At 41.3% G+C, this 17,866-nt stretch overlaps 1 protein-coding gene and 1 long non-coding RNA gene across 8 annotated transcripts in view; one reads left to right on the top strand and one right to left on the bottom strand.

Moving 5' to 3' along the window:
• Window positions 1–17,866, top strand: part of LOC145939490 (uncharacterized) — a 342,686-nt gene that overhangs the window by 285,563 nt on the left and 39,257 nt on the right. The gene's annotated exons all lie outside the window — the stretch shown is intronic.
• Bi (T-box transcription factor bifid) overlaps window positions 1–17,866 on the bottom strand; it is a 265,203-nt gene that overhangs the window by 231,668 nt on the left and 15,669 nt on the right. For 2 of the 7 annotated variants that reach the window (XM_083050107.1, XM_083050117.1), the window contains exons 3-5: window positions 2,698–2,811; window positions 2,170–2,283; window positions 276–438 (exon numbers count right to left, since the gene is read on the bottom strand). In XM_083050107.1, the coding sequence (XP_082906233.1) occupies window positions 276–438; window positions 2,170–2,283; window positions 2,698–2,811 (391 nt within the window). The remainder of the gene's footprint in view (window positions 1–275; window positions 439–2,169; window positions 2,284–2,697; window positions 2,812–17,866) is intronic. The other 5 variants (XM_083050122.1, XM_083050127.1, XM_083050144.1 and 2 more) reach the window with 5 other exon arrangements.

Raw genomic sequence — 17,866 nt, 5'->3', positions numbered from 1 at the left:
TTTTGTTTTTGGAAAAATTCTAGCTGAATATAAAAGCTCAAAGTGCATCTATTTATCTTGTCCTACTTATTGTCTGATCGATCGTCATCGTCGTAAAAATCATGGCAAAGAATGCCGCACGCATGCACATCGATTGCGACCGATTTGACATTTTGAATCGGCCTGTTGCGATCGTGCCGGGCACATTCAAAAGTTCGAGCGATTAATTGCAAACCAGAGGAGCAAGCTTAAAGAGTGGCTAGTAAATAAGTAATTGTTTGGTTGGCGTTACGTACAGTACTTACAAAGCCGTGCTTGTCGCTGATGTTGTTGGTGAGCTTGAGTTTGTGGAAGCTCACGACCTTCTGCATCCACTGCTCGCCGCTGCTCGGAGAGTCCGGATGTATGTACATCCTCTTCGGCATTTCCGGATCCGCCTTACCCGCTACCATCCACCTACTGCTTGCAACACACGCGTAAGAATGTATTAGAAAGTTACAGGCGCAGGTCACGTAACATGCATCGACAACGACAAAGATGCGGCGTAATAATGATCTTCGTCGTTATCTCTCTCTAAGATATTTAAAGATCGAAACGCAGACCGCAAAAAAATTAAATCCGACGAAATAAACTAATTTATGTCAACGTCAATTTTTTTTTAATTTTTACGCCTCGAAAAAGAAGAGATTTGTGAAGAATATTTAATTTTACACTACACAAAAATAAAACAAAAATTGAATTAACTAATTTTTATTCGACATTTTGTCTACCTAGACTTGACCTTAACACAGATCGGATAATAATCAAATAAATCTTACAACAATTTCAGCGAATATTGACAATCCGATCTTTCAACTTAGACGAAATCGATAATCCAGAATGAGTGAAAAGGAAGAACAAAGGATTTCTCGTTAGTTGAAATAGTTTCGCCCGTCGCGAGCTTCAATCGGACGCGATTGTTGTCTTTTAAAGGAGGCGTGTCCGCCGTTCGTAGTCGTCGCAGGTGGGTCAAACTCGAGCGCGAAGGACCGAAGGAAGAACTCGTTCGACGAGTTCTCTTTTCTTCCAAAGTGGCTGCGGTCACCGGCGTGATGTAATCGTTCATTGTGGTCTGCATTTCGATCGTCCGAACGTCGTGTCGCGTCGAGGTATCCGAGATGCCTCGCAAGAATTTTCTCGAGGTGGAGAAGCGCCAATCGAGTTCTCTCCTCATCCTCTGTCGGAACGCGAGCCGAGAGCAGCTCCGAGATGTCTGTCGCGAAAAAGTTGCGCGCGGCCGTCGTAAAGTGCGCGAAAGTACGTGAAAGAAATACACGGTTGTTCACTTTTGCAGCTACGCAAATATTTGCGCTGGCCCAAATTCAAGAGAAACCTTCCGCGACGAAAGTATTGCAAATACAATCATTTTTCAATTTCAAACTGTGACGGCGAAACATTAATAAATAATTAACGCGCGCGAATGTATTTTTATATTATATATAATTTTTATAGAATTATTATATATTCTTTTATGTGTACGAAATATATATGCTGTGACGAAATTTTAAAAAATAAAGGAGAAAATTGGCGAGGCATCTCGATTAACTAATTGTGAAGGCTTGCGATCCCCATACAAGTCGAAATAATTTCCCATAAGCCCTTCCCCTTATGTGTCATTTCTCTCCCTCTCTCTCTCTCTCTCTCTCTGCGGGAGAATCAAATCATTATTTCTAAAAGTATTTCTTCGTTCATGGCAGTATATACAAATATTATTAATTAAACAAAGTATTGTATATAACTGATTGTTCGCACGAGAATCGCACCGAAATTAGACGTTGAATTTATTACGCACGACGGGGTAATCGGATTTAATACACGTTCGCGATAAAGGGTGCACAGGATGAGAAAAATATATTATTTTCGACGAGTATGAGGAATTGTTCGCAGCGCACGCTCCACACTTATCTCAAGAGAGTTTTCTGGTGAAGATAGTGTAATCTCCGATCAGGATCGATCCCGGGTCATTATTTCAAAAAATAATATTCCGAAATATATATCTTGTTATTTGTAAAAAAAATATTTAACGCTTAATCAAATATATTTTCAAATCTCTCAAATACTCGGATCGTGTCTTTAATTCGTATTAGATCGAAAAAAAAAAAACAATAATGATCCAAGATCGCTTCGATCGCGCAGGGTCAAAAATATCACCTGTTGTGAAATTTATATCGGCATTCGTCCGATGCCACGATGTCCATTAGAAGTATGTAGCTAGCCTGCTTGTCTAACCCGAACACCCTCACTTTATACGCGGGAAACATGCGTCTGCGAACAATTTTGCGATCGCAAAAAAGACAAACACAACATACGTTAGTTCTATCGTCCACTGCCGAGTTTCTTTAATGTTCCCACGGACAAAGGGAACCGTGCATAAAGCTCGTATTCTTGGATACGGTGCTTTTCGACGGACAACCGATTTTAAAGATCTCGACAAGCGTCAAAACCTATCAAATATTGAAAACTATTTCATATAATTTAATTTAAAAAAAAAATATATATATATAAATTTTCTTTTACTAATATAAAAAATAAAGAAGGTAACAATAAAGTGTAAATATTAATTGGTATCATGTCAAAGATTGCGATTCAATTGTCTTGAGATCGTTAACACGAGCTGTCCGTGATAATTATATTTTCACGAGTGCTTCCGCTTTTCTCTACACCACGTAAAACCTCTACCTGTTGTGGAACTTGTATCTGTAGTCGTCGGCGGCAACAATGTCCAGCAGAAGGATGTACTTGGCCTTAGCATCCAGACCGGAAACTCGGAACTTCATCTGAGGAAACATCTGCCTAGACCCCCGATCAACATGTACAGTTCGATTAGATTATTTGCTCGATTAAGCGAGCTATCTTAAACTATCATGCAACACATATAGTCATCGTGTCTTATTTTAGATTATTTCACTTTTTCATTATCCGCTCTTCATCTTAGTAATTAAAAAATATATATATCATGCGTCGCAAAATGTATAGAGCTGAAAATAATTTTTTATCTTCCTAAAAACTGCTAAAGATGACTCTTCGATGTTCGCTAATATTAAAACTACATCTAAAACGCGAAGAGCTTTGACGATTACGATTCGGAGAGTTCTCTCCTAAAATGTGTTCGAGGGACGAATCGTGCGCATTCCGTGGAACGCGCGGCCGCGAAGTCACGTCGACGACACCTGGTAGAATCCTGAAAGGTCGGAATAGAAACGTGCACGAGTCAATCCCGGCCGCTGTCAGACGGCGGACGCGCCGGTGGCTTCCAAGGCGCGTTCCCTGGAATAAAAACCGGACCCCGGGCCAGAAACCGACGACGACGGCTCGCCCTGCTACGCATCCCGGTAGCGTTTGTCCGAAGGAATTATATCCGAGACGAAGGAGAGAGAGGCGCCGCGAGAGAGACCTGGAAAATCGTCGCTCGGAATCGTGTTTTTCGGACGAAACACGGAGATCCAGCACCATCGTGGTTGTATAGCTCGCTGGTTCTATAATGGAAAGTTACATGCGACTGTGTTTTTCTCGAGAAGAACCGGGATTCCACAAGATGAAGGATCACGCTGAAGTTATGTACTGTTCTGCACGTGCTAAAATGCGCGCGGAGAAATTCCGAAACTTTGGAAAATAAAATTAAAAAGAACAGGAACAGATTTTATAAAAAAATACGTACAGTCGGATTAATTATTATAATATGTCGCATGCACTAAGATCTATATAAAGTCACATAAAGTATCACCATGATTCGAGAAATGACCATGATTTTTGATACACCGAAAATAATTAGCATATTAATAAAAGGTATAAAATGGTAAACGTGATTCATTGATTCATAATTTACGTTTACCATCGCAATACATATTACACATATTATACGAGGTCGAAAGTATACAATATTTGAGTAGTTTCTTTATAACATGCTACCCAAGTTTCATCGCGTTTCGAGTGTAAAGTTCAAGATATTTAAAAATTATATACTATAATCCTCAAACTGATGACGCGCTTTAACGCGCGTATAAGTAGTTTTTTCACGACCTTACGACAAAAAATTCCACTATTGTAATTAAGTTTCATAACTCATCAAATCTAAGTCATATTAATATTATAGATCAAGACATGACGTAGCAGTTGTAAAAGATAAATATACAAAACAAGGACACACATCTGAATACATCTAGGTTCTGTACAGGTTAATCATATAACAGCAAAAAAAATCTTTAATCCTTTGTCTCGATTTCCCTTTCTAAATAAAAAATAAAAAATAAAAAAAAGTTAAGTCAATTCTCGAAAGTCTCGAAGTATTATTTTATTTAATTTTATTTTAGACAAACTGCCAAACTGTTAATCCTTGCGATGACAGCCTCTCGATGCTACAAATATAACGCACAACGCATATTGAGACAGTTAATCTGTTATTAATCTGTTAATTCATCGCGAAAAAGAGGCAATACTTGCGAGAATCGACTTAACATACCATTTTTATAAAAAGACTAGAACAACTCAATTCGCGATTCGCGCGCGCCATTCTTCAGTTTTGTATTAAAAAGAATATTTTTAAAAAATAATATAAAGTTGATTTGAACTCGATTAATATTTTTTGGCAGGAATCAGCTGATTAAAGCGTTAATTTACTAATTAAGTTTTAAAATAAAAATGTTATAGAAATTAAAATAATAATGTTGTAAATAATATGTTATAATACTTTAAACTCGATTAATATTTTTTGACAGAAATCAGCTGATAACTGTCAAAAATATTAATCGAGTTAAAAGAACTATAATATATTATTTAAAACATATATTACTATTTTAATTTTTAAACATTATTTTAAAATATAATTAGCAAATTAACGCTTTAATCAGCTGATTTCTGTCAAAAAATATTAATCGAGTTTAAAGTGTGATAACATATTATTTACAACATATTTGCTTTTAACAAATCATTTACGTTCAAGTAAAATAAAATATCAAAATAAGAAAATATTAAAAAATAAAAATGTTAATTACGAATCTTTGTATAATAAAATGATAAATGTTAAAAATAAGATAAAAACTATTTTATATATACACGCGTTACATATGAAAATGAAGAAGCTAATTGTAAGCAATAATCCAATTGTATATAAGAACTCGTTGTAAGAGCTAGCTAGAATATCGCTCGAAGGCGGCTCTTAAAAAGGATCGACCGTTCATCTCGCGAAACGTCAAAGGTATCGCGAAGAAAGGTAGCAGCGCGCCGCAAGAATTTCTCTGGTAGCATCTGCCTACTGTCTGCCCGTTGAGAGACACGTCCCCGTATCCCGTGGAATTTCGGTGCAAGCGAGGAAGAGACAGGAGATCTTTTGGTCCGGCACGGCTCGATGGCGCATTCGCTCGCGATAAACGAGACGCCGTTCTCATTCACATCGTAGAGGACGCTAAGCCGGATTATCCGCGCTATGTGAGCCAAAATATCCCGCGGAAGAGGATGTCCTCTGACGAGAGTGACGCTGTCGGCGCTTCATCGCAAATTCTACAGGATGCAAATGTTTTTTTTCTTTTTCTTTTTACAGCCACATGATCAGTGAATTTCATGACGTTTTAAAAAATTGCTTCCATATGTCTTCCGCGCATTAGATATATAATTTTATATATTCTTATGCCGTTACATAAGAAACGCGACGATGTAAAATCAATATAAACAACAAATTCATAGTAGCAAAGAGAAATATATTGAAATGTCTTATATAATACGCGAAACGGATTCGGCGATATCGCTAATTTAAGAACAATTAAGAAGCAAGAATGCAGACGGATGTCATACATGACATTTAATTGATTCGCGCGAATTAAATTAATCGAATGACGGGTGCGCGTCCGTCCCTATCTGCGTTTTCGATCGATTAAAAAATCAGCCCGAAAAGTGTAAACAACCGTCTCACCTCTAATGTATATTCATGTGTGCCTTCGGAATTAATTATCGCGGAGACAGATAAAGCGAGCCGACGCGATCCTCTCTCAAGGGAAATCTGGACACACTCTGAAATCTCCGAAATCATATTCACCAAGTTAACGCCTGCGTGTATAACGCTTATCTCATTTAGAGATCATATATAGAGAGAAGAAGCAAACGGATCTGCACGTTATCACTTTGAAATCACATACGGAAGGCCGAGATCTATCCGGTCGTCTCGTGTATATCATAGATTCCTCGCGTCGCGACAAAAATCTTTTTCCTCTTCCGTCATACTCTCGACCTAGACTAGCAGCCACTAATGAGCGACAATATACGAGTAAGCAAATTATAACCGGCTGTCGCCGGCTACAAAGGCTGTTAAAAGCTATAAATTCGATAAATGTCCCTTTGAGAACTCCCGCCGCAATTTCCTTCTTTCAAGCCGCCACGCTTTCTCGATATCGCCGTTCGAAATTATAACTCGGAACGGCCCGATAAGACACTCGCCACCGATCGAAAGTAGCTGTTTGTATACGGAATTGTGACGTACGGCTCTATCATATTTTCCGGATTCAAATTCGAGACACAGTGTCGATTTAATTAGGACTGTCATTAATTCTGTTAGTGTAAGTTATTTTTAAATCCAAGTAGCAGTGCCGGTCTTTCATAACACTTAATATTTTTAGAGCTCTCTTTCTACGTAATATACATATTTATATATATAAATTAATATTAATATATATTTAATTTATTTTTATAAATTTTATTAAAACAATATATGTTTACATACACAATATAAGTATCTTTTATAATCGAGTGTCATTAAATAATTAAAAGACGGAAAAAACTTGAAACTTTTTCAATACTGTTTATCGAAAGTTCAACTAGAGGTAGTTTTTCTTTATAAGAAAAAGCATGCCCCTTGTGCGACATTCCTCTGAAGGAATCATCGTCATCGAGCCGCTCGGCTTTAATGGCCATCTTTCCTCCTCTTATATGCGCACAGATTACGGGAAAGGGCTTTCGGGGTCTTAAGATGTCGGGGCCTTACGACAGCGGCCGAGTCATTAGAAATATTTATCGGTATCGGATACGACCAATATCCTCATTACGGTTTATGTTACTACCAGAGAGAACAAGAAATTAGGTGATAGATCGAGTCGCGGCGTTTTTCTTGCTCGACGACGCGTCAATAATACTAAAAATTAGTAAAAACTGTAAAAGAAACAGTCGCACAAAAACGCAATAAATCGTATCCGAGAAAATAAATAGGATCTACAGATATATACTGCCGACAATTCCTTTCTGTGATTTTTATTTTATTAGATCGAGTGAATCCGCGATGTTAATAAAATCGTCCAATTCCTCAATATGTTAATAAGAAGTTGATAAAATAACATAAAATCTATAAAATGTTAATTTTCCAAACAGAGCGTTATCATCGCGCCGCTGTTTCTTGGCGCGAGAACAAGTATTAAAAATAAATAGAGCGCAATAGTTCTGATATCGCGGTCCACGTTAAAAAAAATAAAAAAATATAAGGAGTTGAGATAACCATCGTGCAAATGAGCAGCATGTGAGCAGCCGTGGTACATTCGCGAGCGCGCACGCCACACACATTTTCTCATTTACATATGCACGCGTCGTTACGCTTGCTCCGCGATTATTGCCATTAAGTATGTAGCGTGTGCGCTACGACGACACAATTACACCTGGGAAACGATAACCGTAGTAGTAACCGTGGCGATATCACGTTATGATTGATTCGGAAGGTATCGCGCGACAACGAAGCGGAATGGAATACAAGATAAAAGCGCGGTAAAACGGGCAACTTTGCCAAGCACCTGCTTCGTCCGACAGTCGATCATCCGGCTTTCTCGTTCCGTAATTCCTCGTCCCGCTACAATGTTCAAAGGGCTTTACACATAGCGGCCTGTCTCTCTCTTTCTCTCGAGCATACCACGTCGATTTATTCCCGTATGGCATATGGTATACTCCCATTTTCGAGACTTTCGATCGATGCGCAGCACGAACCTATATCGCGGATGCCATCGTTAATAAGTTGCGAGATGCCAATCTTTTTAATCGATATAATTTATACTCTCTCTCTCTCTCTCTCTCTCTCTCTCTCTCTCTCTCTCTCTCTCCGCTCCGTTCTTTCTCAGTCGACGATGATAATCGCAATGATCGCAATTATCATCGATTGGATAAGTCTATCTATCTCTCTCGATAGCGGTAAGAATATATAATCCTGTCAGATTAACTATAACTTTAACCTTCCGTGTCTCATAATTTAATTACAATTAGCATATATATATATAGATTTAATTGCATTTATACATATTAATATCCACGCGTGGATATATTAATTATAAATGCAAAAGCAAGATAATCCATGTATTTTTATCATTCTGACTCTTCATCATCCTTTCAATTATTTCTCGCCCGTACTGTGACGTCTCTCTCTTCGCTTTTCGTCTCTCGCACGCGGAAGTGGTCTGCCAGTTTCGGGTGTAACCGCAGCGATGCACTTCCGGGACACCCAGTACATCCCATCTCCGGTGCTGTGCTTTCCGCAGTGTATGGCAGGTGGAAGAGAGATCGCTTCCACGAAACCTCAGGAGCCCGCGGTGATGTGCGAGAGCACGACGAGGAGGAAGACGACGACGACGACGACGACGAGCAGAAGCGCGATATAACTCGACGCGCACGCATCCTCTCTTCACCGGCACGAATGCACTATACATATATATGCACGTCTCTCTTCCTTTCTCTCCGACGACGTCGCATGAGCCGTCCTTGTCCGCTGTTCAACTGCTGTCTTTCTCTCCTCTCTCTTCTCACATATTTGTTTCTCGGACGGCGCTAATTTTCGGCGTTACGGCTCTATCGGCGGAGCCCGATCTAGACGCGGCCTCGGGCGTTCTTTTGGTATTCCGTGCCGTAGCTTCTGCCTCGTTAACGAGAGACAGAGAAACGTCGGAGAAACGGGCTGCGCATCGATCGAATACACGCGTACTTGTAAGACGCCACTTTGTTCGATCGCATCGAGTTTCTATAGTCTTCGCGATGATTGCCGATCATTAATGAAGTGAGATGTAATTTTTTCATTGAATAATTTACGACGAAATGTGTGTGTTCGATAAAAGGAGGAGAGTTTCACAGAGAGATATTAATTAATTTCCCAATACCATGATACGATCATTTTAACAAATCATAGAATTCTTCGTCATTGATACTAGAAAAAATATTTCGTAACCGGATGATACTTCATCGTTTAAAATTCACGTAAAGGAAGGAAAAAAGAAGAAAAAAATAAAGAAAATGATACGCGCAAAGTTGTTGAGCGAAAGCAATTCCTGTGAAAAAAAAAAAACAGTCTCATTCGTGGCTATCGCAGTTATGCAAATCCAAAGCGGGAAGAGAGCCTCGTCTCTAAACGGATATAAATAACCGTTCGCGAAATATCGATGAGTAATGACGACAAATAGGGGAGAGAAAAGAGACGGCGCTTAAAACCCACATGTACATACATACACGCTGCTGCTCCTGCTTCTCCTCGTCGAAGCCGCGCTGATATCTCGATGGAGATACACCCGCCGCCGATTCGATGAAACCAACCGCGGATTTACGACGCGGACGATAGGTGCATACGATCGTCGCGCCTTATTTACGACGGTTGATTATGCGCGCTCCTTTCGCGCTTCCGAGGGACGATATTTCTCTTCTCGAACGCGGTCTTGTCAATACAAAGCGAATACGTAGGCTTAACGCATTTCCTATAAACATGTTTTTCAAGATGCAGTGTGTGGAATCATTCGAATGCATCAGAGAAGCAAAAAAAATATCCCTCATGTATGATACCTCAAAAATAATAATTTTCCGCATTTTTAACTCTTTGAATGAGCACGTGAAGAGATGCGCATCCTTCATCTTTCCATTTAGCTGTAATTAAGAACGGCCTCGAGCCCTTCACGTGCGCGTTCCTTTCTCGCGTCTCTCGGCGCCGAGAGATTCAAACGACGTGCCGAGGAGAGCGTTACGACTTTACGCGACTAATCGTTACGATTTCTCCGTGCAGCTGGAGGTTGCCGTAGAAAAAGGAAGTCTCGTTATTAAGCCCGACGCAGAAAGCGAGTGAGCCTCCCCTCGGTAATAACGACGCGGATAATACATGCCGGCAACTGTAACACAGATGCACATCTTACCTTTACGCAACGCCGAACGAGTCGATCCTCTCGCCCTTAGTCGTTCTCTCGTCGATATTATCGAAAGAGGGAAGAGTTATTTACGGCGCGTCATTACGGGGACGCGGCCACCGTAAGACTATCCCCCGCGCGCAAGCCGGTAGCTTTAAGTTAATTTATTTTATCGCTAAGCGCTGCGCCCACCATGATGATTTGCTCTCGCGTCCCTTTTGCATGCCCATTTATTTCTCCGCCCGCCAATCCGTGCCTCTCCTTATCGTCGTCGTCCTCTCCTTTCCTTCTCTTCTCTCTCTCTCTCTCTCTCTCTCTCTCTCTCTCTCTCTCTCTCTCTCTCTCTCTCTCTCTCTCTCTCTCTCTCTCTCTCTCTCTCTCTCTCTCTCTCTCTCTCTCTCTCTCTCTCTCTCTCTCTCTCTCTCTCTCTCTCTCTCTCTCTCTCTCTCTCTCTCTCTCTCTCTCTCTCTCTCTCATCTCCCGCCGATTTCGGCCACGTAACGGGTGACACGCGAATCGTACACGCGGTGTGTCAGAAATTTAAATTCGGACGATGAACGATGAAATCTGCAGATTGCAGATTCACTCTTCATGCAAATTATATATTAATTATTCATTATATTTATTTTATTCGACACGTCAAACGATATGGTGATTCGACAACGTCCTCTACTCGATCCTTTTCTCCGGAAACACCCGTTGCAGACAAGGAGACAGAGGCTTCCATCGCATCCTCCGCGCTTCATAAACTAAAGAAGCATAAAGTACGGGTTTAGGAAACCGCACGACGCGCGTGATCCTCGCGCAAAAGAGCCGCCGCGCAAAGAAAATTAAAAACTTCTCCCCCCCCGGAATTTCGCGTCTAACGCAAATTACGTCGTAAATCGACCGCGCCGCAAACATCCTCCCGTCGTACCCCTTTTCCCGATGAATCATTCGTACCATATATCACATAATTATCGCATGCACCTCGCGGCATCGTTATAATTTAATCTGTTTACGTTGCGTAAATTTATCAACACATTCTGTAATAATACGCGAGCCGTTCTCCTCGGCGCTTCGACGTCAGGAGGAAGCAAAATACGATAGTAAAGACACGGAAGAACGCAGAGAGAAACAGAAGGAAGCGAGGAAGAGAATATTTTTATGGAACGATGAAGAGAGAGAGGGACACAAATCTATTCGCGAAAGGAACTGACGATGAAAAAGGGAAACTGAAAGCGAGAAGAGAAAAGAGAGATGGTCGCTTCTCCGTCCTCCAGCACCCCTATTCTTCTTCTCCTTTTCCCTCCCTGCCACCCTGTCCAACCTATCGACTATGCGAGGTCATCTTGTGTGCGTCTTGTCGAACAAATCGGTACAAACGATCGTCGTAAAGCAGTTAAGGCAGAGTTTATATACGCCTTTCCACCGTAGGGCCCCGCGTAGAGGACCCCAAAAGGAGATGAGCGGGCGCGATAGGGAAACCGATAGTCGCCGGCTCGGGCATCGCCAGAGTTTCGAGAGCTTCTTCCCCCTTCATCCTTTGGTCGCGTCTCCTCTCCGCGGAACCCCCGCAGCGAGAAACTTATTTTAACCGGATCCGAGAGAGGAGGACCGATCGAATATACCGGAGTCGCGTCCACCGAAAGTTTCTCTCTTCGAGAACTTCTTTCGTCCCGTTTTATTACGAGCGCGAGTTGGTCGGTTAACGGGCCCAGAGCGAGATGGAAAAGCGACGCAAACCTTTGTTTCGATTCCAAGTCGGAATCGAAAGAAAATCGCTTCACCTCTTGTAGCCTTTTCAACCGAAAAAAAAATATATTCTTTATAGCTTACAATTCTTTTCGAACACACAAAAATTGGCAATTTCAATTCTTCCCCTAACAAGCGTGCAATTTCGAAAAAGAGATTGTGATAAAATGCAAAATTAAAAATTCGGCAGGAAATGGATCTCGAGTGCCAATGGAGATTCTCATTATCACTTCCTGCCGTTCCGAAGATTAGCGAGGGCAAAAGTTTCGCGATCTCCACGACTTGGTGGTAGCTCCGATATAATTCCGGGCATTTATGACTCGCCAAGAACAAATAATAATTTAGTGGGCGTCTCCGGCCTTCACCCCCTGTCCCGAGAGATCCCGAAGTCCCCCGACAGACCCCCTTTCTGGCCGACCACATTGTATAAATAACGAGTGGCGCCAGCCGAACTTCCACTGTTACATTATCTCTTATGGTTTACACGCTATAGGGCACGCCACGGCCATCATTATATCTGCCGTCTTCGCTCCGTGCGTGCCCGCCACACATCTGCACGAGGATGTGTGTGAGTGCGGAGGCTCTCCTTCGTCGTGATCTCGCCATGCAGCCGCCCCTATAGGATTTCTTATTAGTCCTACGGCTCTTCAACTCAGGTGTGAGAAACTCGGAGAGCCCGGCTCGATCGTATAATGACGCACGATCGATACATACCGGGTGCCGTAAATTTATAGCTGTTATAAAACACGATGGAAAGGATCATATCGGTGAATGTGAGGAGAGTGAAAAAAGTTTCGTTATTAAAATTATCAATCAAAAATATCCCGCGCGTACTTTCACTCTCTCCAAGTTTTCACATTTTCCGTGTTTTTACAATTGCACTTTGATAAAATAACTATTGACAGCGAGTCGTAGTGTTATTTGTGTATATGAAACTTGGTCGGATATGCGAAAAAAAAAAAAAAAAAAAAAAGATAACGAACATTGATATGAGAATGGAGTGGTACGCGGATGTTTCTATGGCTTTCGAACTAATATAGACCGCTAAAAGTGAGGGTAACCATATCCCGTGCAACGTGCAGCGGCAGCTGGTGAATGGTTAGGTACCTATTAAAGTCCTCCAGATAAAGCGCGAGATTAATTTGCCCGCATGCAATCGCTAATTAATCAGATCCAGCTTGTCGTTGCCAGCTTAATATCGCGTCTATGATACGCGCGTATATAGCCAACCAACGAGAAGCGATCCCGCGATAATTCTCTCTCGCGATGCACTCGGCATACTTGAGCCGATTAAAATACGTAGCCCAATTTCGTTTACCGAAACTAACGTTAAATTGCAATCGATTAATATTCCTTTTACACTATAGCTGTGGCGTCAAGTTAAAAATTCGCGACTCAGCTTTTTTTTATACCAGGAAATTAAATTATATTAAAATCTATTTCAAAAAATTTTGCAGACTACCCTTATTTTTCAGAAAGAAATTTTTTCTTTGTGCAGAAAAACAAGGACGCGACGGTCGAAAATGAGCCGCTGAAAAAAAATGACGGACGCGCGGTATTCTCGATTTCAAGGTTTTTTTTTCCACACCTACCACGCCAGCGTTTCATATTGAATTCACACTTTCCGCGCCGTGAGAAAGGGGTTGGGCTCGCGCGTCATATTCAAGTGGCAAGTGGTAGGTTAGACCGAAGGCGAAGAAGACGCCCGTAACAGCTTTCTATTTGCATACTCTACTGCCTCCCCGCGTTTTCATCCGCGAGACCCCCTTTCGACACCACCGTTATTTGCATTCAGAAATTGGCCGTCGACCACCGCGCGGCGATCTCTCTCTCTCTTTCCTTCCTTCCTTCCTTCCTGCCGCGCCGCGTATAACATCGCGTTCACTCGCTCTGGCTCTCTTCCCTCCGCGCTCTATCCTTGCTCTTAAAAAAAATTTGGACGAGCCACAAATTCAATAGAGATCCAGAGTTATCTCTCGATGTAAACAGTGTCGTCTGAAATTACTTTAACAATTGCAGCAAAGTAAGCATTAATTAATTGATCAAACAAAACATTTAATTACTCGAGAGAAGTATCTCTACGTAACAGACTTTATACAAATGTAAATTAAAATTTTACATACACGGTGGACATATTATATGTTATTTTAGTAACTCGTCACATCGAGAGACAAAACCGGTATCGAACTGTAATTTCTTCTTGTGATATACCGATTAGATTGATTTGATCGCCATATATTTACAGCTCGTACAAATTAAATTCTCGCGCATTCCTACGAATACTGTGAAGCAGGTCAGTCTTGCTAAATGCTAAGGAAATTTTTTTTGTATTTAAATAGTTATAAAGTTATAAACTCAACGGGGGATAAAAACATTTTCCGCCAATTCCTTTTCTCCCTTTATTATTAAAAATTTCGTTTCAACATAGCAACTATAATATGATACGCGAGTGAAAAATGAAGAGGGAATTCCCCCGGAGGCAAGAAAGAGTATAATTATCTTCCTTCCGCGTGCGCATATCAGCCTCGACAGTTTGTATTGTATAATTATAAAAATAAGCGCGCACGCGCGCGCTATCCGTCAAGATTTCGAACCCGGCTGTAACGCACGTATAATACGATGCAGGCAAAGCGCCCGACCATTAACGCGCGCCGCGTTTGTTACACATTCGTGCCGAGCGTGCGATGCGCAGACGAGTCGAGGCGAATGCGAATAAGCGATGCGCGGAGGAAATGTGTCGCGAGGCGCTTAATTAGACACTTCATGGACGCACCTATCGTGTTCAAGGACCGATAACGTTACAACGTTTTATCGCGTTTCAACTCGAGCTCATCCGATGCGTCATCATCAGTGGATTTCGTTACTTCGTTTTGGTCAATCGTCCAAAAATTGCTTTTTGCGTTCTCCATTTATCCCCGACAATGACTTATATATATACTTTGGCCCATATTCTGGCTCTTCTTTAATCGATAAAAGCGTTTTTAGGGCCAGTTAAACTATATCTTTGTCTCTTTTCAGATACGCGCGCGTTCATTAAAAAGAGACAAATATAAATTCTGTAACAGAAACTATATGCTTAAAAGCGCTTTTATCAATAAAATCCAGAATATGGGCCTTTATCTTGGATATTAACGAGAAGACACGTCGCTCACATTCGGTATATCGATACTTTATTAAACTTGAACGGGGCACGCTTTCAACGTGTCTGAAGTGTGTCGAAAAAGATGATCTCGACGTATCGGGAGAGAATATAATAGGATATCGTGCTCTCCTCTCTATACTGACAGAATAATAAAGCTCTCGCACCTGTTCGAGACGCACGTCAGATCGCAATCGCCGTTTATAATCCCACTGATGCAACGGGCAGCGGAGCAGCGGCAGCAATTTTAAATTAATATATTCGCGCGGAATTTGATTCGATCGCCTTTTTTTCTTTTTTTTTTTTTTCCATCGCGGTTCGATAACAAGCCGATGGCATCGGTTAGATAGGTATAGATACGGCAGCGCCGATCGATGGATCCGGTCGAACGATCAAGATCCGCGAGCAGCGAGCGTGAAAGCCGACATGCGATTTTACGGATTATTATATACAGTAACGTGTAACGCGAAAAGGAGCTAAAGTTACATCATATATGGTGAATTCGCGAATCGTTACTACGTTTGATAACGTATCGAATATACATATAAATGTTCGATATCTCCATTGTTCGACACATCGAAATGTAAACTGCACCCTCCGAGATGTTTCTCCCGCATTAATAAATTTTTGCCGGTGTTTATACGAGATATGTCTCTTTCGTAACGAAAAACTAGAGTGAAACTGTCTCCTCTCCTGACTTGTACCTGATTTGATCGGTGTTGCCTCTCGACGCTAATTTCCAGTATCATTCCGATCTTTTTATCATGACGACGCGACCTTAAAGATGACGCGTTCTGACGTAAATAACGTAACGTTTCGCCGAACAACGATAAATAACCGTCCGGCGATAATTCGATGCAACGATGGACGGGAATTTATGTAGTGCGCGTATTATGTATACAGCGTGTATGTACATCGGAATTCTCCAAACTTCCTGCATTTTTATGTCCTCAAAAAGCGTGGCGCATAACCAAATCGTGACTAAACTGTTTGCGATTATTCCGACGTGATAGATGGTACAGGACAAACGGCAAAGAAATGTGCCGCACTTTATGTGCAAATGTATTGCCGTGACAATGCAATGTATTTAACGCCTCATTACCTCACCGCATGCTAATATATTCGCAATAACCTTCCGGTACGCGGCATTGACTACTAACTGTAAGCAGTAATCTGTATCCACTTATCATTTGTTAAGAAATTTTCGTTTGATAGCGTGTGTGTTTTAAAATATGCGATTTAAATAATAGCAGTTGAATAATAATAATTTCAATAAATAAACGCGATATACAAATGGGGAAAAAGATGGAGAAAAACTGTCGCAAAAATATCAAAAAACAAGTTTTATTATTAGTTAAGGATGAGCAATAATTGACTCTAATGGATAAATAAAATTTCTCGATCTCTTGCTATTTTTATTTTCCAAAAAAAACTCACATTTTCTCTCTCTTTTTGCTTCGAAGTACTTAAATTCTGCTAGAAAATTGAACTATCGGATGGTGAAGCTCGACGAATGGACATTCAATCAATATGGATGCGTGACTTGCATACGGCCCGACACGCGTCGAGTTTCGCGCCGATCGTTAAACACGGTGCGCGGTGTGAAAAGTGCGGGTTTCCACGGACAGCTGGAAGTTCGCGAGCAAGAAAAATCATTTTAAAGCGCGCGCGGGGGGCGGATTTCACACAGCGCTCTCCCGAGCGCGTCAAACAGCTTCGCGTGCGGGGCCCCGATACACAATGCGATGCGTTATCTCGTAATCGCATGTGTATGGGCTTTCGTAGCCTTGAAACACGCCGCGAAGTGCCGCCGAAGATAAGGGTATTCGTGTTCGAATAAAATAAAACAAAAAAAAAACAAAGCTGACGGAAAGGGAAGAGCAGAGGAGGAGAAAAACAAGAACGCAGAACACAAATGATTAAAAAAGGTAGAGCTGAAGGAGAAGCTGAAACGAATAAATGAATGAACGATCGTGTTACGTCTAAATAAAATATCCAAGAAAATTAATTGCGAAAATGCAGAGAGAACTGATTGATTACAGGATACTATGAAGGAGCACAAAAATGAAACGAGAAGACATGATAAAAGGCTACTTTGCGGAATAACGATTTTTTAAAAATGTAAACTCGTGGAAAGATCGACAGCAGTCGCAAGACAACCTGTCTACCTGTCGGATCGTGAATGAAACGAACTAAAATTATATATACGTCTTTTCTTTTTCTACGTGAGATAGTCAGGACGACGACGATTCGGCACGACAAGCACACAAAGACGAAGGAAAAGTGTAATCGATGTATATAGAGCCGTTGGAGAGACAAAGTGCTCGCGGTAATGAATTGACGCTTTGGCTAATATTTATGAGCGGTGATGTAAGAATTGCGGCGATTATTCCCCCCTCCCCTCCCATTCCCTTGATTTATGTAATTATTGGCCGCGCGGAATGCATAGGACACACAACTATCGTTTAACTGGCACAGAAAGATTATAGGCTTCGAATATACAAGTAATGTTGCGCTAGTACGTGTGTGCGTCGCTTTTCTCTTCTTCTTCTTCATCTTTCTCTTTTCTTTTTTTTTTTATTTCGCGTTTTCGACACGAACAAGTTGTCTCGAGCCTCCAAAAACGGTGACTATGGTGGTCTTAAATCAACTCTCATGCAACACGCATATGATTGCGGTATTCTTTCTCCTTTTGTATTATATTTATTCTTTGTTTTTTAATTTTGTGAAACGTCTCGTTCCGAACTGCGATCCTCGAGATTCACGGCTGATTTTCGTCGAAGCGTAAAGCGTAAAACGCGATACTTCGTAGGCGGAAAAACTAGCGGAACGTGAGAATGCTTAAGTCGTCTCGTGT

The sequence above is a fragment of the Prenolepis imparis genome, unplaced genomic scaffold (assembly GCF_030444845.1).
Source record: "Prenolepis imparis isolate NDT839.2.m4 unplaced genomic scaffold, iyPreImpa1.0 SCAF_1, whole genome shotgun sequence".
Taxonomy (NCBI): domain Eukaryota; kingdom Metazoa; phylum Arthropoda; class Insecta; order Hymenoptera; family Formicidae; genus Prenolepis; species Prenolepis imparis.
The sequence above is the reverse complement of the archived record's forward strand: the minus strand, read 5'-3'. Positions and strand labels throughout refer to the sequence as shown.